Source organism: Apium graveolens, chromosome 4 (genome assembly GCF_009905375.1).
Source record: "Apium graveolens cultivar Ventura chromosome 4, ASM990537v1, whole genome shotgun sequence".
NCBI lineage: Eukaryota > Viridiplantae > Streptophyta > Magnoliopsida > Apiales > Apiaceae > Apium > Apium graveolens.
Genome location: NC_133650.1, coordinates 89,638,891 through 89,663,388, shown reverse-complemented (window position 1 = coordinate 89,663,388; position 24,498 = coordinate 89,638,891). Strand labels below are relative to the sequence as shown.

Sequence of the window (24,498 nt, the reverse complement as noted above, 5' to 3'; positions counted from 1 at the left end):
AAAAGATATGATATAGGATCTGGTCTATGATTAAAACTAGAAGGAAATATGATAAACACGTCAATAGACGAGACCAGGCTTATAACACGTCAATAGACGAGACATAGGTCAAATGTACCACTCACCAGTATTTAATTAACCTGAATTTGATTAAATAAGATAACATCCGACTAACATGAAATATTGTTGTTCTTTCAATCCATCTCAGTAATATTAAGAGGTGAAAGAGTAAGATATTAATATTTTAAACAGAACTTTTATAATTACAAAATGTTTATTTAATTAAGTACATGCATGCTTGTAGGAAACATCCTTGATTTGTTGGAGATTACATCAAGGAGATCACATGTAATTTTCTTAATAGATAAAAATATATATACATATCTACAAATATTATAAAATTAGGAAGATGGAAACAAGGGACAATTAAGAAGAGATGTCCTCACAAGCTTCCTCTGTATGAAGTCAATGCTATCAAGCTTTTGCTTACACCATTTGAGTTGAGATGTTGATACCATACTCATCTTGAGCACCCTTGTCACCATTTTTACTTCTGTTGTCATGAACATCATCTCTTTCTTTTCATCTTCACAGTCTTTGTGCACCCTTGATCCTTTTAACTTGTACCATGTTTTCATCCCTTTCAACTCTTTTATCCATAGCTTTTTCTTCAGAACAAATAGGTAGATGCATTATTTTCCAGGTTATAATTAAATATAAGAAAACATTTTATTGGTTGACATTAATTTGGTTACCTTTTGTATTGAATTAGTAATGTCACATAGAAGGTTGAAGTCTCTAGGATCTTCCAGTGGTTGAAAAGTCCCTTTTACAATCCTGGTTCTCCACCAAGTTTTCTGGGAATCCATTTCTTCTGTTTTAACAAATAAGCAGAAAGCATCTATGGAATTCTCTATTGCCTTTAACACAACTGTGGCCTCCATCAAGTCTCCCGTGTTTTCGTCTGTCTCCTCCACATAGCCTTCCAAATTTACAACATCAAAAAATAAATCAATGTTCTACATAAAGAAGTAACTTATATATGGAATAAAGTTCAAATGAGAACTGGAGAACTCTGACAACTGAATGCTCATAATTTAAACACAAAGTGCGTTGAAGTGCTAAACAATACGTAGGTAAATTAAAAAAGAAAGTGCAGAACAGTTGATATCTAGGTTCTTATTTCAATTATATTTTTCATTGGAGTCTAGCACAATATATGGAAACTAGAGAAAACTAAACTAAACTAATGAAGGTAAAAACAAGAATCCCAAGACATGTTAAGATGTCAATGTAGTGCTGCATTTCTTTACAAGAATGACAATGGCAACTGGGGAGAAAGTTCTTCCATTTATATTTTTAAAAGCTTACATCACTGTACAAAATGGATATAATATCTTATTCAAGCATGTTTAGGCAACATGACAACAACAATATGTGTATTTAACTGCATAATTTGAATTAGTTGGAATTGGATAACTACTGATTAAATTAATAATCTTCTGCTTCACTCTTGATTTTGTTAGTTTCTTTTTATAGCCAGATTGGCTTAAATAGTTAAATTATATTTATAAGCATAAAAAATAGGAAAATGAGTACCAGACACTGCAGGTACTTGGAGAAGACTCTTGATGGAAGACCTCCTTTGGATATAAGTCCAATACCTTTTTCCCTTACCAACCCTTTCATTCTCCATGAATCTCTCGACAAGTATCTGAAACTTTTGGAATCTCTCTGCAATTTTATCATAAAAACCGCCATTACTGGATGATGCAACAAGGGCTTTAACCTTGCGGTATTGATGATGGAGTGCCTCCCAGGACAAGCATGTTTGTGCAACATAGACCATTTCTAGGTCACTTTCCAAACTTCTTAGTAGCCTCTTTCTAACCCCATTATCATCATTATAAGGATCGCTGTGTTGGAATTCTGAGAAGTTCATTGGCACTATGCTCTGGTCGACTGACAAGCCATGGCCAACAAAATGTTGCTGGTTCAAGATTGCTTCTGTGCATACATGCACATACAGTTATCTCATGATCACAATATACATAAACAATGAGATGTATAATAAATGTTTAGGACTAAGCTATGACTTACGGATGCCCAACCTTTCTACTAGCTCTACTATTTTAGGTGACAGACTTAAAATAAAAATCACACTTTCAATTGCATACAAAGTTTTGATAAATTTGAATACTTACTTATCCCACAAGTTCTGTCGTGACTGAGAACATCGAACCATCTCATCCTATCAGCATAGTTCTTGTAGAACAAGTCTACTTCTTCCTCTGCTTCTTGATGGCTTATAATCAGTTCTTGTTCCGTAACAGTTGATTTTGAGGCACAAAGTAATGGAAATTCCTTATCATCATCCACCCAACTAGCAGATATCGACACAACGTCCATACTCAAGTTATCATTGGATATTGAGATGCAGCTTGATGAAGTAACTATACTAGGATCTTCCTCACAATTTGGTTCTTTCTCAAGTTCATGATCAATAACAGAAACTGAACTAACCTTATAATCATTTAACTCCTCAAAGATGATCTTTTGATGCTCATCTACACGTATTTTACTCCGATCATATCTAAACAATTTAATCTGAGTATGCTGGATTTCTGGGACTTCATACACCACTTTATCATTTACAGGAAAATCATCATCAGTACTAGTAGCAGTAGTACTACTGGTGAATTTAGTGAATGAATTTTTAAACACAAGACAACTTCGAAGCAATCTTCTGAAGACGAGACTGAGGAGAAAACAAGCAACTCTGGAGGTAAAAGCAAAAATGCAGAGAAGCCATACATGCAGCCATGTTATGAACAGGTAAATCCGACAAAAGAAGAGGAAAAAAGGATGGATATGAAAACCCAAGCAGAACCACCTGAGTGATCCATTTGGAAAGAGGATATTTTCGATAATAAACCAACAGGATCCTAGCAAACCCATTCTCAAACTAACTCAAGGAAGACAACATATATAAGGTAGCTCAACATATGCCATTTAGACACACACTATCACAATATACAAATCAACTATCCATAATTTATAACTGACATTTAGTCACACAATATCACAATATTACAAATCAACTATCCATAATTTATAACTAAATATTAATTATCTTCACAACACTGCAAATTGCTATTTTATTCAAGCAATTCACCACTATACATATAGTCTAATATAAACCTATATAGAGACTGGATAAGAGGGCTGCTTAAACAAATGCAACATCCCCTAAAGTATGAACTCATAAATTTGTTTGGGTATTTAATTAATCATAGACATACCTGTGAACTGTGATGTTTGACAATTAACCAGTAACCAATTAAAATACCTTATTATTGAATTGAGTAAACTGTTTTTAAAAAAAATGTTTCAATTAATTTTTTTATACACGAATTTAATTTTTCAAAATTAAATTTTTAGAAATAAAATGTTATTTTAAAAAATTAATTATCAAACACTAATTTTTAAAAATTTATTTGATCACGTTTATGCTAATTTTTGTCAAAAAAAACTAACTTTTAGAACAGAGTCATCTGTTAGTGGTTAACGTTATCTTCTTGACAACGTAATGCATAGTCAGATTATTTTATAATCTCGAATCATCGTCAAGTCAATGCATGCATTCTCCTGTCTGGTTCCTAATCCTGTTCACACCTCTTGTACACTGCAATATTTCCTTTTTCTTTTTGTTAATTTACACTACAACATTGAATATTTTATGTTGCTATTCACAATTTTCAAATTAAATAATTTTATTCCGCACTCAAGAGTAAGTCTAATAATAGTTGCAAAATGACAATAATCATTATTATAAATACTAGTTTAAAACCCATGCGATGCACGGTCTTAGTTAATAATTATATATTTTTATTTTTATTTTATATAATTAAAATTATATATAAATAATTAAATACTAAATAATGATTATATAATTATAATTTTATTGTGTATAATTTCAAGTTAAATTTAAATAGTATAAATAGTATATGATCGATGATATCTTATTCATAAATCATAGTGTAAATGTTTATTTTTAGTAAGATTCGAACCTGAAAACTTATATGTATCTTTATAAATAATAACATAAATATTTGTTGTTGATGAGATTCGAACATGAGAACTTGTGAACTATATATTTTTTTTAATATTTGAATCTAACGACTCTGTTTATTTGATGAAGAAGATCCGACGGTCGTGATGGAAACGTATAAAGTGTATTTTTTTAGTTATTGAATCTAACGGCTCGGATTATTTGATGGAGAAGATTTGACGATTAAGATGTAAAAGGATAACCAAAATGAGGGGTTAACCAAATTACAAATTATACCACATTCTGGTTATTATACTATAATATAGATAATATAAATAACACCAAAAACTGATTTTTGGTACTAAAATAACACTTGCATTTCAATATTAGTTGTGTTTTACTATTATAAAATTTCATATATACCTAACATTTTATCAATTTATTCACTTTAGATTAAAATAAACCGTTTTGCACTCCATTATTAATTTGATAAAGGACATGGAGGGCTATAAGTCTATAACCATTCTTGATTTTAAATATAAAACTAAGTAATCTTTTATTATATTTATTCATCAATATATAATTATGTTTTGGAGTTGAGTTTTATAATATTAATCAATATGTTATAAATATACTAGTTTACGGCCAGTGCGATGCACGGGTCTTGATTAATATTTATATATTTTCATTTCGATTTTATGTAGTTTTATTAATTTTTTTATAAATAATTAAATACCAAATAATGATTATATAATTATACTTTCATTGTGTATAATTTAAACTTAAGTTCAAATATCATAAATAGTATATGATTGATGAGATTTTATTCATTAATAATAATGTAAATGTTTGTTGTCAGTGAGAGTGTGAAAACTTATTGTATTTTTGTAAATAATAATATAAATATTTGTTGTTGACGGGATTCGAACATGAGAACTCGTGGATTGTATTTTTTTTATTTTTAGATCAAACGGCTCTGATTATTTGATGAAGAAGACCCGGCGGTCAAGATGTAAAGAAATAACCAAAATGAGGGATTAAACTAATTATAAATTATATCTCATCCTAATTATTATAATATAGTATAAATAGATAAGACTAAATATAATCATGTATTAGACTTGTCCTTACCTCGTTCTAATTTACATCCTCTCTTTTCATGAAACTAAAGCTATATCTATCTATCTATTTTATCTATTAATAGCCCAACAAGTTATCTACTATTAATAGCCCAACAAGGCTCAAATTTTTAAAAAGTGTGAGACATTTTATTATGAAAAAAGCGTGATACATTTTATTCTGGTTGAAAAGACAGTTTTGCCCCTTATTGATTTGTGTATTCGGCCTTGTGGCATACCTGGAGGCTGGAGTGTTCAAGCGCTGCCTTTACAACAAACACTCTTATTCGGCCATTGAATTTTGTTGATCATTTTTCGCTTGGCAGGTGTTTTGCGGATGTGTAATTTAGTCCATGCGGTTTGAAGATCAAAAATTGGTGATCAGGGCTTCCTGTGTACCTTGAGCAGAGACAGCGACAGCTTCAAAACTAAAGCTGTCGTGGTTCAACCAGGTACACACGGCTAACTTGAACTCAATAATTTTTCTAGTTATCAAGAATTCTTAATTCTCCCAGTGTCTGATTTTCCCTACGCGTCGTGGTTCCCTGCCTTTGGGTATGTGATGCAGGTGTATATGGATCTCAATCTATTAGATATCAGCAGTTACGTATTTGTTGCTTACTGGAATAAATCATTCATTAATTTCATATTTGGAGTTCAAAAATTGAGAATTATATGTATTATAGAGTTAATGTTGAGTATACAACAACGAAAGTAAAACCCAAAGCGAATAAACAAGAACAAGAAAATAAACGACAATCACACAAGACAAAGATTTACGTGATTCGGAAATTCCTACTCCACAAGCCGCACTAATTTTGTATTGATCTCTCACACTTTGTTGTGTTATGATTTTATAATTACATGAGTATTTATAAGACAAGAAATTAGGCCTAAATTAAAATTACAATCCAAATATGAAAAGTAGACTAATCCATAAACTAATCTGAATCTGAATCTGAATAGTCTATTTTTATGGGCTTAATTAATAGACTCCACAAAACCAAACAATCTCCCACTTGGAGTCTGCCCAATCTTCACTTCACTCTTGTAAGTCTAGTAAAATCAATTTTTCAATCAATAACTCTAACTAGTGCAGCGCCTTCTCATCAATCAATTCTGAAGGCCAGTTGAAGTTACGCAAAGCTTCAACTTTTCATTCGTAACCACCTTAGTCAACATATCTGCAGGATTCTTTGAACCAAGGATTTTCTTCAAGGACAAAATATTATTGCTTATCACCTCTCTTGTAAAGTGATATCCCAGCTGAATATGTTTCGTCCTAGCATGAAACACGGGATTTTTCGCAAGATGAATAGCACTCTGACTGTCGCTATACAAAGCACTGTCCGCCTGTTTCTTTCCCAACTCCTCAAGAAAATTCTTCAATCAAATCATCTCCTTGCTAGCTTCAGAGATAGCTATATATTCTGCTTCTGTGGTTGAAAGAGCAACACTCTTTTGAAGTCGAGACATCCAACTAACTGCGGTGCCACCCAAAATGAAAATATAACTCGTACTTTTTCTTGTGTCCAAACATCCACCCAAATCTGCATCAGAGAACCCTTCCAAGATAACATCTTTCTTACTGAAACATAGTGCAACCTTGGATGTGCCTTTCAAGTAGCATAACAACCACTTGACTGCTTCCCAATGCTCTATTCCTAGATTAGACATAAATCTGCTAACAACTCCCAATGCATGAGCAATGTCTGGCCTTATACACACTATAGCATACATTAAACTGCCAACTGCAGATGCATAAGAAACTTTAGCAATATCTTTCTTGCCTTCATCCGTTTTAGGTGATTGATTCTTTGTGAGATTAAAGTGACTCGCCAACGGTGTACTTCTGGTCTTCGCATCCTCGACACTGAATTTCTGTAACAATTTCTCAACATAATTCTCTTGAGATAATTCTAAAGTACTTTCAGTTCTATCCCTTATGATGCTCATACCAAGTATTTGTTTTGCTGCACCCATATCCTTCATCTCAAACTCATCAGACATCTGTCTCTTTAACCTGTTGATTTTCCTCATATTTGATCATGCTATCAACATGTCATCAATATACAACAACAATATGATATAAGATGAATCAAACTGTTTAAAGTAACAACAATGATCCATAACACTCCTCGTGTATCCATTCTTCATCATAAAGCTGTCAAAATTCAAGTACCATTGTCTCGGTGCTTGCTTTAAACCGTACAAGCTTTTTATAAGCTTGCGAACAAGGCTTTCTTTCCCAGCTACCTGAAATCCCTCTGGCTGAACCATGTAGATGTCATCCTCAAGATCACCATGTAAGAACGCGGTCTTAACATCTAGTTGCTCTAGATGTAACTCATCTGGAGCCACAATACTTAGCACAATTCTAACTGTAGTCATCTTAACAACAGGAGAAAATATATCGGTTTCTGTTGATAACCCTTGACTACTAACCTTGCCTCATATCTCTTCCTGCCATCATGTTCTTCATTGATCCTGAACACCCACTTATTATGTAAAGCCTTCTTTCCTGCTGGTAACTCTGTTAAAGACCAAGTCTCATTCTTCTCAAGAGAACTCATCTCCTCATCCATGGCTGATTTCCATTGAACTGAATCATCCACTTGTACTGTCTCTGAATAACACTGAGGCTCCCCGTCCTCGGTCAATAACATATAATATGCTGAAGGAGAATATCTTTGTGGTGACCTCACACTTCTTCTAGATTTTCTTACCTCAATTTGTGGAGTTACTGGAACCCTGTCATCAACATTCTCCGAACTCCCACTATTTCCTGCAAGATCTGTTTCTGTAATATCTTCAAGCACTGCTTCCTCTTTCTCAGGTTGTTCCTTTGTAAAATCAGAATCGACTACAAGCTTATCCTTATACATTGCATTCTCATTAAAAGTAACATCTCTACTTCTAACGACCTTCTTAGTCAGTTCATCCCAGAGACGGTAACCCATATCATCTGAGCCATAACCAATGAAGATACACTTCTTTGCTTGCGGATCAAGCTTGTCCCTGTCGGAATCTTTAACACGCACATAAGAAACACAACCAAAAACTCGCAAGTGTGAAAGATTTACCTCTTTTTCCTGCCACTCTTCTTCAGGAATCTTGAACCCCAAAGGACTTGAAGGTCCTCTATTTATGAGATACGCAGCTGTGCTAACTGCATCAGCCAAAACATCTTTGGTAACCCTGCATGTAATCTTATACTCTTGGCCCTCTCATTCAAGGTTCTATTCATGCGCTCTGCAACACCATTCTGCTGTGGTGTCTCTGGAATAGTTATAATCATTCTAATCCCAAATTCCGCGTAATAACTTTTAAACTCATCATTACTGTATTCACCTCCATTATCTGACATGAAACTCTTCACTTTTAAACCGGTCTGATTTTCAACTTCAGTCTTCCACTTCTTGAAAGTAGCAAACACATCTGATTTATTCTTCAAAAAATAAACCCATACCTTTCTAGTGGAATCATCAATGAAAGTGATATAGTAGCGAGATCCACCCAACGACGCAACTGTTGTTGGACCATATACATCTGTATGAACTAGCTCTAACTTCTTAGCTTTGGGGGTCCTCCCTGATTTTGCAAAAGTAACCCGTTTCTCCTTTCCAAGAACACATGGCTCACAGAATCCAACTTCCACATTCTTCAACTCTGGAATCTTCCCCTTCGAAGTTAACAGCTTCATACCTTTTTCACTCATATGACCAAGCCTTTGGTGCCACAAAGTTGAAGACTCAATCTCATCAGCAACTACATTTGCTTCATAGCTAGATTGTTCAACAATGTACAAAGTCCCCTTTTTCTCTCCACGAGCAATGACCAAATTCCCCTTTATAACCTTCCACTGTCCGTCTCTGAAAGTAACTCGATACCCTTCCTTATCTAACTGACCCACATATAACAACATCTTCTTCAGTCCAGGAATGTACCTTATATCTTTCAACGTCCAACTAGTTCCCAAAGAGGTTCTGAGATTAATATCTCCCATGCCCGCAATATCCAAAGTGTAAGAACCCAAATTGTTGGACATCGATAAAAGACTTAGATGAATAGTGATTTTTCGTACAAACAAAAAACTTTTGCGACCACACCATATACAAGTATGAATTTTACGATTCCGAGTTCACATCGCATCTTAAAATGGAAAATAAGTGTATGTAAACGTCATTAGTTTTTGCAAACGACCAATATTTAAAACGACCGCTTTTATGGGTTAGCGAATAATACGAGGCGTACATTTGGAGTGAGAGAGGATATAAGGATCCAAGTCCATGGAAAAATAATCAACTACAAGTATTGAATTACTAAAGAATTACGATATGAGAGTTTCGTCGCGTAACGTCTCGAGGGATTACCGAAATAAATTGGTAACCGTTAAATGATAAATAATCAACTTGCACCCATACAAACCTCATGCAAGAGCCATGCAAATCAATTAGTTTCAAGCCAACTAGAATAGTAGAACCAAGGGAATATGGTTAGAAACATTATTCCATGATTTAGGGATTCATGGAAGATTTTTGAGCTAGCTTGGACACTTGGCTATACAAGTGAATAAAGTGGCTTTATTGAGAGCAAGGACCAGCCATATACATTGCATATACACCACACATTTCAATTATAGTCATTCTTCTCCAAGAAGCCAAGCAAAACCCTCTCATTTCTCTCTTTTTCTCCACTTCTCCAAAACTGCCCAGCATGAACAAATGAGAAAGAAAAAATTCATATCTCAAGTTCTAGAGCTCCTAAAATCATGAAATTTTTATCAAAGCTTCTTCATATCATGGGTAAGACTCGCCCAAAATTTCAAGTCCATTGGTGGATTTTTCAATTTTATAAAAATGTTTTAAGGAGGTGCTGAATAGTAACTCCGAAAATCTCTAACTTGTTTTCTTGATTTCTCTTGTTAGTTTAAGGTTTGTTATGGAAAGATCAAGTCTCTCCAAGGTTACTACACTATTCCTAGATGTTCTAAGGATCCAACAAAGGTATAAACATCATCCACCCTTTTGATTTAGTTGAGTTTTAAATTTGAGTTTGTGTCATAGTTAAGTATATGTTGATTTATGGAGTTTGGATTATAAAAGATTGATTTTGATGGTTGGATTGTAATATATGGATATTATGAGTTGTTCTTGATGTTCTTGAGATTATGAGATACTGAAATGGTAGATCCTTGGATGTTGATAAAGTGATGATGGTTTGGTTGTGTTTGAGAATGGTAAGGTACTTAAAAACAAGCCGTAACTGGGAATAAAATTTATGAAACCTTGAATATAATCTACCTGTAATAGATAGATCATGTTATAATCTTCGCGTGGGCGTCTGAATCGCTTGATTACGATTTACGGTTTAGGAGCTATGACCGTTTTAGTAAAACCGGTTTTCGTGGCGTACACTTGCGAATTTGCCGAGTTGGTTACAATGAAAAGCTCACTTAAACATTTTATAAAATCATGAAAATTTTACAGGAGCTATATATAGATGGAATAAAGGTCTCTGAAAAATTTGAGTTTAAAATAATGATTTTTCAATTTTATAAAAATGTTGGAACAAAAGTTGCGCGGTAATGCTACACGACGCGTAGCCACTGCCTAGCTACTGCCCTGTTTTGATTAAATTTGGGAAATTTGTTTTCTAAAAAGAACAGAGTTTGTTTTTGATTAAAAAGTAGAAGTTATCTATATCGTGCACACGAAGACGGCGTGTCAAATGATTTAACGGTTTGTGTGTTATGAGCGTTTTAGTAAAACTAGCGCGAATAGTAGAACTCCATAGTCGACCGAACTTTGAAAATGATTTCACTTATTTAAATTCATATTTTCAAATCGAAACTTTTGTGATAATTATCAAAAACACTCAAGAAGTCCTTGAGGTGGTTTCGCATTTAATCTTAATTTTTCGATTTATTAAAAATGCTAGCGTGCAAGTCACGTAATAGTAATTCAATGAAAAGTCAACTATGGAAGTACTACTTTGACCGCCCGTTTTGGCCAAGTTAATAATATAATTTGGAGATGATCAAAACACGAAAGTTGTTAAGGATTGTAAGAAGAACACATAGGTGTGTCAAATGAGATTTTAAATGGACAGTAACGAGGTGTGAGATGTCGTAAGTTAAATGAACCCGAGAGAGTGAAGATCGGGTAGAGTGCGTCTACTTAGAATAAGTCGATCATTGGTTAACCCGACTAACCGAGGTTATATTATGTCTTGGTAGAGGTTCCAGGACCGAGAGGGATACATCAAGGTAGAGCTTGGACATCAGGAAAGTTTACGAAACCCTATCACAAATTATCCATGCTATATACACTGTTGTGATATTGATGCCATAATTTACAGTTTGAAAATATATGCTTGTCTGTGATATCAATTCATTCAAATTATGCGATTGTTTACGAAAACAAACTTCGTTTTATACGAGTATGAGAAATTGAAACATAATTTTATTATAATACAAGATAGTGGGAGTCAGAGATATTTTAAATCGATTTAATTCCGGAACGAGCCGGACGCGGAAGATTTCTATTTCAATAAACAAAGTACTTTCGCGTAACATACATATTAAGGGAACGATTGAGATTTGATTTATAACTATAAGAGATAATCGAATATTCACTCAAGGGATATCCTATTTGATTATTTATTTATAAGTAATACCTAAAGAGTTACTAAAATATCCCGAAAATACTTAAAGAGATATTGAAAAGTTTTTAAATCAATTCACTCTATCTAAAATGTATGTAACCATTCGAAGGATAATTATAAGATGTCAAATCCTGTCTTAAGTATTTAATTAAGATTTTTATCAATTCATTGAACCTTATTGAGAAATATTTTGTACTTAAGGTTTTATCAATTCATTGAACCCTTCTTAATAATATTATGAGACCGTAAATATTTAATATTACGTACCTCTAAAAATCATTTAAAAATTGACATAGTTCCCAAGGATACTTTCTAAATTATTCAAAATTTCTCGGAAGAGATCAATCATCTGAAACTTATCAAAACCTTAGGGAACTTAGTCTAGGAGCATAAGGGTTTTGCTTCCTCGCTCAATGAAAAACAAGTGAACAATATATGTAAAACTTTACTACAGTTAAGGGTTTGAAAATGATTTTAAATTCAAAACTCCGGCAACTCCCAAGGATCAATTGAATTAAAAGTGATGAATAAATCATCTTATTTAAAGGTCAACTCAGAACGATCTATTCCTTCGATAAAGGATTTTGTGTAAATGATATAATTATTTTGGGACTGGAATGTGGCCTACCGCACAGAGAGGTATCGTGTAGTGACCAGGCGCGGAGTGGCGCAGTGTACAGTTATATGGTCACTCTGACCATTGACTTTCGGACTTGCACGGAAATGGGCAACCATCGTGTAATGTCTTGATAAGCCCAAAGGCGGCTAGGTTTGTATTCCTTCTACTAGTAGAGAAAATTTCGTACTCGGCTGATCACCGGTACGTGGTTTATTCCATTATAGTCCCTTTCTTCCATTTTGGAAAATTGTTGTGTAATCTACAACAGAAGGCCGATAAGGCTGAGTTTTAAATCATGAGATACATGATGTGAATATCAAATTCAGTTTATAATTCTGGTTCGAGTAAAATCTTGAAGTTTGAAAAAGAGACGGATACAAGTATAAAGTGGATATAATGTTACAGTTGATTTTGAGAATATTACAAGTTTGACAAGCATATATGTTTTCAGAACTCTTTGAAAAATATGAAGTACATTTATTGTGATATATATATATATATGTATACATATAAATATATATGTACCTTGCTGAGGCATAGTGCTCACTCTTGCTTTTATATATTATATCACAACAGATAGCCAGTATGCTGGAGAGAAGGCAATTGCGTGGAGAATACGTAGATTGCCCACAAACTTTTTGCAGCTTTGCTCAGGTGGACCAAAGTATGCAGATAGGATGTTGTTTGAGTTAGAAATATTCATAACTTCATGTAGAGGTTATGAGAAATAGTGTGAGATCCTGGAAAGTGTATTTGATGTGTAATAACAGATGTTATTGGTTATGTATTATTTCTAAGGTTATAACTTGTGTGTGTGAAGGATTGGGGTCTTTAATGTGATTCTGTTGGATTATTGAGATTAATATAGGTTTCAAAGGATTTGATGGATGTGTGATGACCCAGATTCCTGACCCCGGATTTGGGGGCGTTACACCAAGTCTCATCATCAGCAAGACGAACTTTACCAAAATTTCCAACTCTGAAATTTAACATTAAATCCTTGCAAGGGGTAGCATGGAATGATGCATCAGAATCCATAACCCATGATTCAACCGAACATTCAACACAACAAATCAAAGCATCGTCATCCTCCACTTCCTCAACTACGTTAGCTGAATTATCATCTTTACTCTTTCCTTTAGGAGCCGCGGGAGCCGTGCACTGATTTCTGAAGTGACCCTTCTTCTGACAATTCCAACAAACAATATTCTTACGATCTTTGGATTGTCCTCTCTTCTGTGACTTCGATCTACTACGCCCCTTATTCTGCCCCTTTTCGAACTTTCTGCCTCTACTCTTAGCACTCAACAAAGAACGACGACTCTCCAGAGATTCTCCTACGAATATCTTCTCCAAGAATCAAATCTCGAACTCCATCAAAAGTCATCTTACCGCTCCCAGATGAATTACTTATAGCAGTGACAAATCTCGACCAACTGTCTGGTAATGAGGATGCCAACATCAAGGCTTGTACTTCATCATCGAATTTAATATCCACCGATGCCAATCTTGTTAGGATGGAATTAAATTCGTTCACATGATCAGCAACACAATCGCCTACATTCAATCTAGTGGCAACTAACAAGCGAATCAAATACACCTTATTTGAAGCAGATGGCTTCTCATACATGTTTGACAAAACTTTGATCAAACCATAAGTTGTCGTTTCCTTGACGATATTGTAAACAACGTTCTTCGCCAAAGTCAACCTGACAACCCCCAGATCCTGCCTGTCCAAAAGCTTCCAGTCTTCATCCTTCATTGCAGTTGGTTTCTTCTCTTCCAGCGGTTCATGTAGTTTTTTCTGATACAAATAATCCTCAATTTGCATCTTCCAAAACCCATAATCTTTGCCATCAAATTTGTCAATCTTTACCTTCCCGTCTTCTGTCATCGTTCCCACTCGCCTGAAAACCTAGGTTCTGATACCAATTGTTGAGTATACAACAATGAAAGCAAAACCCAAAGCGAATAAACTAGAACAAGAAAATAAACGACAATCACACAAGACAAAGATTTACGCGGTTCGGAAATTCCTACTCCACAAGCCGCACTAATTTTGTATTGATCTCTCACACTTTGTTGTTTTATGATTTACAATTACATGAGTATTTATAAGAGAAGAAACTAGGCCTAAATCAAAATTACAGTCCAAATCTGAAAAGTAGACTAATCCATAAACTAATCTGAATCTGAATAGTCTATTTTCATGGGTTTAATTAATAGACTCCACAAAACCCAATAGTTAACACTACAACTGTTTCAGGCAATTGGTATGATCTTTTTTCATGTTTTCACTTTTCTTTTTCTGTTATATTTTCCCCTGGTTTGAATATTTTGTTGAATCATGGATTTTTTTGTGAATTTTCTAATGTGTGACTTTTAGGGTTTAGTGAAGTTATATGTAGGGTCTAATTTAATTTTTCTGTTTAATTTGAATTCTTTTGATTTTTCTAATATTAGGTTATGTTGGATCATTTTGGGTAGGTGTACTGCTACTCATCATCTCTTTCTACATGCATTCTTTCGACATGTATTATTGCATGCTAAACCTCCAGCACAGGTACCCCATACGAAGCTCAGCACAAGGTGGAATTGATTGCTTGTATGTTGTATCTATGTTGTATCTTTGTATGCATGTATATAATTTTTCATGTCATACTGTGACACACTGCAATATGAAACCTACGGAAATACTGCTTCAAGGTTATTGTTTTATCCAGTAGATTGCACAAGGATTTCTTCAGGTCAAACCTATATTGATATTACCTCAATTTCGTGATTCTTGTCATGTGCTGTTCTAAGATTGAAATTTCTAAATCATGTGCCATAATTCTTGTTATAGGGAGAATTTCGTATAACAATGTTGTGGAGGTTAATGGGCGGAACAAAGATCAAGGACAGTGTTTGAGGGCGGAGGAAGGTTGTTTGGTGGTGGCTGAGCTTGTATGTGGCCTCCTTAAGAAAGAATAGGGTTTGTTATTCTCTGTCAAGTGTCGACTCATGTCTCATACAAGTGCCTACGTACCCTATTTATAGGGATCAAGCCTCACGTAGTTCTTGGGGAACAAGTCACGTAGGCTAGGGTTAGGACTCTTCAGCCCGTGCAGCCCAAGCCCACGATAAAGTCAGGCCTTCAGCCAATTAGTCACGTAAATCTCGATCGGCTCCACACGCTTCCTACAATCTCGCGGCATCTCCGCAATCCTTCCCGTGATTGTAGGAACAACCCGTGTCGACCCCGAAATCTACGAGCAACTCAGTCATCTATGAGTCACTTTCCATGTTGCACACAAAGTCTTTCGATGCGGCCCGGCCTGGTCACCTCGGCCCGCACCGCCTTCAAACAATAAATATAATGTTACCTCTGTTTCTATAAGATGTGGGCTCATGAGCTCAGCCCGCGTGTGGGCAGCTAAGCCCACCTCGCATGAAGGCACCTGAGCCCACCTCGCGTGGGCACAACCGAGCTCAGCTCGTATATGAGAGCCCAAATGACAAATGTGAGCTCACCTTACATGTGTGAGCCCAGCTCGCATGTCCTCACTTGAGCCCAGCTCGCATGTTTGAGCCCAGCTCTCATGTCATGAGCCCAGCTCGCATGTGAACCCAGCTCGCATGTTACGAGCCCAGCCCGCATGTGAACCCAGCTCGCATGTTACGAGCCCAGCCCGCATGTGCTGGCCCAAGTCATATAAATCCATGGTTCTAGCCCACACACGAGAGTCCAGCTATTTAGTGCACCCACAGGGACCTGTTTAGGGCCCATGACCGAAAGCGGGCATAACAACTACCCCCCAAAATTCCTGGTCGCATCTTGAGGCTAGGTATTTTCTAATCTTTTTATGGCCTCGCAAGTGTGAGCCCACCAGGCCGCACCAAGCCGCCTCGCGTGTCTCGCCTCGCATGCCTTTCATCTTTGCATTCATTTTGACAGCCGTTGGACAACTGGCGTGGGGATTCGTGTCATCTTATGAGATGACGACACGTGTCGCCTCCTCCTTTCTCTCTCCTATCTCCTATAAATATGTGAGATTTCAATTCATTTCTCACATTTCCAAAAAGACTTCCTGAATTGCTGCTCAATTTGCTCAAGGATCTACCACGGCGAAGATTATCATTTCAACAAGAACCGTCTACCGGCGACGATATTCTCCGGGACCAGATTCATCAGGATCTTCATACACCTCTCCCACAGGTACTCTTCGATTCGAGCCCATTTTTTATTCATGCTTTATTCACGCACACCATGCGAGCACACACCACCTGTTCGATGCGAGTTCACACACAACCACAACGCGCGATGCGATCCCTTTCGCTCATTTAGATACTTAGGTGTGATCCCGTGTGAGATGTGAGGACACCTAGGTGCGATCCCATACTTGTTTTTTTTTGTTTTCTTTTTAGGGCCACACACTAATTTTCACCATCTTTTACAGATGTCGAGTGCGTCTTCAGCCCGCTCCTATGGATCATCTCGCTCTTCCTCGAGCCCGGCTCGCACCTCTGCTAGCCCGGCTTGCTCTTCAGCTACTCCATCTCCATTAAACCAATACCCTCCTGAGCAGCGAGGCTCCAAGGACTTCCAACGCGAGCTGACCTCTCTTTCTGGTCGTCTTAGCCAACCTATCTCTCCCGGCTCAGCTATCACCCCTCAAGGGGCTTTGAACATTGCCAGAGTTGAGAACTCGATGCGAGCAGCTGGATCCGGCTCGCTTGATATTCACCTCGACCCGAACCCTGAGGATTTTACCAGGGAGAAGAATATATATAATTGGAGAAATAGGCCCGTGGACCTCTCTCATATTCCAGCCTCCCTTGGGGTAGAAGAGCTGCTAAACCGCGAGCCTGCTCCCTTGGATAAAGACCGAGCCGAGGAGATTTTAAGAGAAATGGCTGAAGAGAGGGCAGCCCGTCTGAGGCAAGCAGCAGCTAACCACCTCGACCCCATTCACCTTGACTCAGAATCAACTGACAGCGACCTGGGGAGTGCATACTATGACACCAGGAAGAAAGGAAAAAAGCCTGTAGCTGCTAAATATCCCATCCCGGGACTCGAGGGTGAAGAGGACGGCTCGCATTGGTCCTATGACTCCCCTCAGAGCGAGGAGGTGGCAGATGTTACAAGTCAGTACAAGATTTGTAACTATAATTATGCCCCCGCAGCCTCTCCTGAGCCTTATGTGCCTCCTGCCCAGCCCGAGCTCGAGGGTGAGATTGTTTTCAAAAGGCAGATCATTCCTGATGGGGAGGAGAGCTCAACTACAAACGAGGAGGTTAAGGTGCTCGCTTTCCGCGACCTGCCTACCTCGCTGACTCAGAAACATCTGGCCGAGCACATTGAGCAGTTTCAGCTCGAGGGCCATATTGTCTTGCCCCTACCTCATATGAGATGCTATAGATTCAATCACTCGGAGAATGGAGGCAGGGTGCCTCGCATGGTCTTGTCCACCTTCCTATTAAGGCTGGGAATCTCCTCTCCTCTTCATCCCTTCATCAAAGATGTTTGCGAGTACTTCCAGCTCGCACCCCTTCAGATCAATCCAAACGGATACCGGGCCGCCCTCGCATTGTACATCATGTACCACAAATGCGGGTACCCTTCTCTAACCGCGAGGCAACTGGGTTACTTCCTCCATTTGAAGCATTCTCCTAACGACTTTGGGTATTTCTACTTCTCTGTCTGGCCGTGCTTCAACAAGAAGAACCTCATCCACAACGGGCCGAGCAACTCAGGGAAGTGGAAGAGCCCTTATTTCTATATCCACGAGGTGCCTCGAGTCCAGACTAATTTTTATTATAATCCATGTAAGTTTTCTCCTGCCCGCTCTCGTCTCCTCTACCATAGCTCTTTCGTTTTAACAAAAATTTCTTTTATCTCCAGCCACCCCGCCTCGCACTGTCCTTGTGGGACAGGAAAAGATAAACGCGGACAGTCTTCTAAACCTTCCTAAGGCGGACCGGGACATCCGAAAACTCATAACGACCTCCAATCTGGTCGCATGTGGGTTTTTGAAGGAAGGAGTGAGGCTGACTCCTCAGAAGAAATCTAGGAAGAGATCCAGAAAGGGTAAGAATATCGGGCCCGCACGTCCGGGCCTGGCTGCTCGCATGCGCGAGCTCGTGTGCTCGCGTGCTCACTTTTCCTGCATGCATCTCGTTTCACATCGCACTTTAATTCTCCGTATTTTTCACCTGCTCGCATTACTTCTTTCCTTTGCATCTTGCTGTGACTAATCTATTGCTTTGTTGTTTTCTTTTTCAGAAATGGCCATCTCCCCTATCCCCTTCATGGAAGAGGCTGAGCAGGCTGCGGCCTCGGGCCCAGTTCAGCCCGCAGCTGCGAGCACAAGGGCTCGCTCTCAGGCCAATCCTCCGGCCCGCATGACTACTCTCTCCGAGCATCTCAAGGATTCAGGGCCCTCTCCTTGACTAAAGAGGCATAGAGGTAAAGAAGGAAAAACTGGCGAGGCTGAGCCAAAGAAAGCTGCTCCCTCTGATGCTCCTCTTCCCTCTTCTTCTTCTGCCAATATGGTTGCGACCACATTCGGCCGGCTCGCCCAATGTCACATTAGCGAGCAGGATTTAAAGGATTGGTCTTCTTCTGCTCTCGAGGTTAACCAGGATGCACTCTCTCGAGCCGCGGCCGAAGTATACTATCGTCAGTTATCTAAGGCTCGAGAGATGTGAGCCCTCAGCCAGACCAACACAAAGCTCGAGGCTAAAGTCAAGTCCCTTCAGAGTAAGGTCGCTGAGCACGGGCAAGAGAAAGTTACGCTGGTGAACAACTATAATCAGAAGATAGTTAACCTGAACGCTGCTCACGACAAGGCCCTAAGGGAGCAGAAGGAGGCTCATGACCTGGCTGCTGAGGCATGTAAGAAGGAGAAGGATGCCCTCGAGGAGAGGGTGCTCGAGCTGGAGGGATCAGTCTCTGCCCTGACCGAGGGCCGTGAGGCCGCCCTCGCTGATGCTAGGAACCTGGGGGCCAGGAATTTCATGAAAGTCTTTATGAAGAAGGTTCCTGACTTCGATTGGGCGGCTCTGGGTGCGAGCACAGCGAGGCATGCTGACAAGTTGAAGCTGGAGATGGAGAGGGATGCCCAAATTGCTGAGGAGGCTCGGCTCGCGGCCGAGAAGGCCCAGGTCGCTGGTGAAAATCGTGAGGGAGCAGAGGCTGATAACCCTTAATGTAATTTTGATTAGAACTAGACTTTTGACTGGGTAAACGGGCACCCCTCTCGCCTCGCGCTTGTATTTGAAATATTCTGCCTCGGGGCATAACTTATTTAACTTTTGTTTGTATAAAATGTCTAAGTTTTTTGTGCCCGCGTATGTCTTTACGGTGCTAGCTGGTTTTTTTTTTTTTTACCATGCTTATACTGACCAAAAAGTAATCATAACTCTGGCCGCTTATGGCGAGCGTTACCCCTTCACTGCGAGCCCAATTTATTCAGCTCGTGTCATTTGTTCAATCAAACAACCATTGAAAGAGAATGCCAAGTGGAACAAGCCCGCATCGACTCGCAGGTGTTGTAGGTGTGCTCGCACTAGGAGCTCGCATGTGTCTTCTCCTCGCATCATGCGACTTTGAGTATGACTGATGGAGGGCTGGGCCCCCTGGGTCGCATTTATGGTTTTGAGGGCCAGGGTATGAGCTCGCATCGCGGGCCTATATCTCTATCCACATCTTTTATCTACTATGTGTTCATATTTGTCTAAGCGGGCCGTGGCCCGGCTCGTTTCATGTTCTTGGCATCAAGCGGGTCGGGGCCCAACTTGATTTAACATGTTAATAAAACAACTGTTCTGTCCTCGCATGGGTTCCCAAGGATGGGGTCCCCTGCTGGGTATTTAATCTATTAACAGAAGTTAAAATATCAAGTGCACAAATAGAGATCAATCGTTTATTCATAGATAATGGGAAGTGAAAGGAATACATGCTTGTGGTCTCAGGGAGGCACCTATATGGCACTACCCCCCGAGACTTAGGAATATTTGAAGATAATACTAAGTCTGAAAAGAATAATATTACTGATAATACTTGCGAAGGTGTTCCGCGTTCCAGGCTCTTGGGATCAACTTGTCTTGCATATCATTGAGGTGGTAGGTTCCCTCCCAGAGCACCGATTTTATCTTGTAAGGGCCTTCCCAATTTGTTCCCAAGACTCCGTGACTCACCACCTTGGTATTTGGCATGACCCGACGCAGAACTAAATCTCCCACCTTGAAAGTTCGGGCTCGAACCTTACTGTTGTAATGCCTAGCTGTCCTCTACTGATATGCCGCAATCCTGATCTGAGCCTCTTCTCGAGTTTCTTCGATCATATCTAAATAGAGCCGATGATTGACCTCGTTTGCCTCTGAGTCATAGTTGTCCCTTCGAAAAGATCCTGCTCCCACTTCAACGGGCACCATAGCTTCACACCCATACACCAGAGAGAAAGGGGTCTCTCCAGTTGTGGTTCGGGATGTAGTGTTGTAAGACCATAGGACCTGGGCGAGTTCTTCTGGCCATGCTCCTTTCTTCTCTTCAAGCTTTGCCTTTAAGGTATGCTTAATGATTTTACTAACAGCCTCTGTCTGCCCGTTACTCTGGGGGTGGCAGACTGCGCTAAAGCTCTTCTGAATCCCCAGCTGCTCACAAAACTCTCACATCTCCTTGCTATCAAATTGTTTACCATTGTCAGATATCAGCTTGTAAGGGATGCCATAGCGACATACAATAGCCCTGTATACAAATTCCCTGAGCTTTCTCGCTGTGATAGTGGCTAGGGGCTCGGCCTCTGCCCACTTAGTGAAATAGTCTACCGCAACTACCGCATACTTGACGCCTCCCCTGGCCTTCGGGAGTTCCCCAATCAGATCAATTCCCCACATGGAGAAGGGCCAGGGGCTCATGAGGGATGTGAGAGAGGCCACGGGGTTGTTGTAATAATTGGCATATCGCTGACACTTATCACAAGCTCGGGAGAATTCAAAGGCATCTTTTTTCAGCGTTGGCCAGTAGTAGCCTTGACGGAGGATTTTCTGAGCTAGAGAGCTACCCCCCGAGTGATTACCACAAATGCCCTCATGTACTTCCCTTAGGATGTAGTTGCATTCCTCCCCATGTATGCATTTGAGAAGAGGAACACTGAACCCTCTTCTGTATAGAATCTCGTCGTATATCACATAGCGGGCTGCTTTGTATTTTATCCTCCTTGCCTCGTTCTTTTCGTCCGGAAGTGAACCTTCTCTTATGTATGCTAGAATAGATGTCATCCACGTGGGACCGAGCTCATTACTAAGGCTGCCCACCTCGTGCTCGGGCACACTAGGTTGCCTCTGTATATCAAGGGGCACGGTCCCTAGCAAAGTGCTCTCGCGGCGTGAGCCGAGCTTAGCTAGCTCGTCCGCGCCTTCATTCTGCCCACGCGGGATTAGTTCCAGCCTCACCTCGTTGAATCTTGCGATTATCCTCTGTGCGCACTTCAGGTAAAGCTCTGTTCTCGGCCCCTTAGCTTGATACCCCCCATTTATCTGATAGACCACAATCATGGAGTCACTAAACACATTCAAATTCTCGACCTTCATTTCCAAAGCTAGCTTGAGACCGTTGATCAGGGCCTCATACTCAGCATCATTGTTGGTTGCATGAAAGGCCAGATGGGTCGCATGTCTGATTTTGTGAGCCTCTGGGCTGATTAACTCGATTCCGGCTCCTGCTCCATCACCGTTAGAGGCACCATCCACATATAGGCTCCACCATGGGGCACTATTTTGTCTCTCCAGTCCGACTTCTTCTGTGCTAGGTATAACAACAAGGGCTTCCGGCTCCACTTCTTGATGTGGGGGAAATTCTAGCACAAAATCGGCCAGGGCTTGGCCTTTGATCGCAGTCCTTGGCTTATAATCCACCTCGAATTGGCTGAGCTCAACCGTCCACTTCAACATTCGACCAGAAGACTCTGGTCTATGCATCACTTGTTTGAGGGGGTAGGAGGTTCGCACTTCTATCTTATGTGCCTGAAAATAGGGCCTGAGTTTTCGGGAGGCCAGAATCAGAGCATACGCTAGCTTTTCGAGGCTTGTGTATCGAGTCTCGGCATCGGCTAGCCTTTTACTCACATAATATACCGGGAGCTGGACACCATCCTCCTCTCGGACTAATACTGCACTTATTGCAAAGTCGGAGACGGCCAAGTATAGGATCAAAGTTTCTCCTGCCTTTGGGTTGGACAACATTGGAGGGCTACTGAGATGCTTCTTTATGTTCTGAAAGGCTTCCTCACATTCTTCGGTCCACTTAAAGTTCCTCCCCACTCCTTTGATTGCTTTGAAGAACTCTTGGCATTTATCGGAGGATTTTGAGACGAAACGGTTTAAGGCAGCTACTCGTCCCGTTAAGCTTTGAACATCCTTCACCCGTCGAGGGGATCTCATCCCGAGTAGGGCTTGTATCTTGGCTGGGTTGGCCTCAATGCCTCTATGGTTGACAATAAATCCCAAAAACTTTCCCGATTCAACCCCAAACACACATTTCTGGGGGTTGAGCTTCATTCTGTACTCCCTTAGGATCTGGAACATTTCTGCCAGGTGGCGGACATGATCCCTCGCTTCTTTCGATTTCACCAGCATGTCGTCTACATAAGCCTCCATAGTCTTCCCCGATTGATGTTTGAACATCTTATTCACCAGCCTCTGATAGGTTGCCCCCGCATTAAGGAGCCCGAAGGGCATCCCGATGTAGCAGTAAAGGCCCCGATCAGTAATAAAGGAGGTGTGCTCCTGATCTGGCCCATACATGGGGATTTGGTTATATCCCGAATAAGCATCCATAAAACTAAGCAGCGCGTGCCCAGCCGTGGAATCAACCAGCTGGTCGATTCGGGGTAGAGGAAAGCTGTCCTTCGGGCAAGCTTTGTTCAGGTCGGTAAAGTCTACACATGTCCTCCACTTGCCATTGGGCTTCTTGACAAGCACAGGGTTGGCCAGCCACACGGGGTAGAAGGCTTCTCTCACAAGTCCTGCCTCCATTAATCTATCCACTTCTTCTCTGAGGGCCTCTGCCCTCTCTCCACTAATCGGCCGTCTCTTTTGCCTAACCCCCTTCTTTTTCGGGTCCAAGTTGAGCCGGTGGCACATGACATTTGGGTCAATCCCTATCATATCGGAGTGTGACCATGCAAAGACATCCAAATTCTCCCTTAGGAAGCGGGCTAGATCCTCTCTCAAGTCAGGACTTAGGTTAGAGCCTATTCTGAGTACCTTGGAGGGATCATTTGGGTCTACTAAGATCGGGATTGTGTCCTCTGCGGCCCCGGCCCTCTCGACCATTGGGGGCATTCTCGGGTCTAAATCTGCTCGAGCCTCGCTAGTTTTTTCCATTTCCGTGATTGCCAAACCTTCCGCATCCTTGAGCTCGGTCTGGTGAGCTTGGGTCGGGTTTATCAAGCGTTCAGAGGTTGCAGTTACAGTTCGAGTGATTCCGTCGGGTGGGTCCATAGTGATTGTTGTTTCTTTGTGTGCCCACTTCCCTCTCCTAAGTCTTGCAGTGATTTGTTCTGGGCTCTCTTCTTCATCACTTGCTTCCTCTACAATCCCCTCTTGTATCAACATGATGGGCTGAGATGCTTCCATTAGTAAGGCCCCTGGGCGTGGTTCCACATGAATTCCCATGTGCTCGAAGTAGTTCTCGGGCAACTCCTCAATTGAAATCAAATTACAAGTCTCGTGGCCCTCAGGACGTATTCTTTTCCTGCCCTCTGCCTCTTCCATGGGGATGTCGCACTCACCTGCTTCAGCTATCTCTCTTGAGGCATTTCTTGACTCGGCCGCTTTGAGTGCCTGGTTGTAGCAGACCCTGGATTCATATTGACAGCTCTTCAAGATTCCTACCCCCGTGGAGGTTGGGAATTTTATCGTCATATGATGGATCGAGGTCACCATCCTCATTGCCCTCATAAGGGGTCTGCCCACTATAACATTGTAGGCACAAGGCTGGTCTACAACTGTAAACATAGCGATCTGGGTGGCCACATGAGGCTCCTCTCCTATGGTCA

General features: G+C 40.1%; 1 protein-coding gene and 1 long non-coding RNA gene across 3 annotated transcripts; one reads left to right on the top strand and one right to left on the bottom strand.

Moving 5' to 3' along the window:
• Positions 1-302: 302 nt before the first annotated feature.
• Positions 303-3,197, bottom strand: LOC141716807 (uncharacterized). Its single transcript, XM_074518987.1, has 4 exons — positions 2,205-3,197; positions 1,600-2,007; positions 756-982; positions 303-668 (listed from the first exon to the last, which is right to left on the bottom strand). Exons 1-4 carry the CDS (start codon positions 2,956-2,958, stop codon positions 402-404), a joined length of 1,656 nt encoding a protein of 551 aa, XP_074375088.1. The 5' UTR covers positions 2,959-3,197; the 3' UTR covers positions 303-401.
• Positions 3,198-5,315: 2,118 nt separating this feature from the next.
• On the top strand, positions 5,316-14,911 carry LOC141718201 (uncharacterized). Of its 2 annotated transcripts, none has more exons than XR_012573947.1 (3): positions 5,316-5,621; positions 10,098-10,175; positions 13,031-14,911. It is a non-coding gene; the product is annotated as an uncharacterized LOC141718201 (long non-coding RNA). The 2 variants fall into 2 exon arrangements; XR_012573946.1 differs by lacking the exon at positions 13,031-14,911 and adding an exon at positions 11,408-11,458.
• Positions 14,912-24,498: the final 9,587 nt, after the last annotated feature.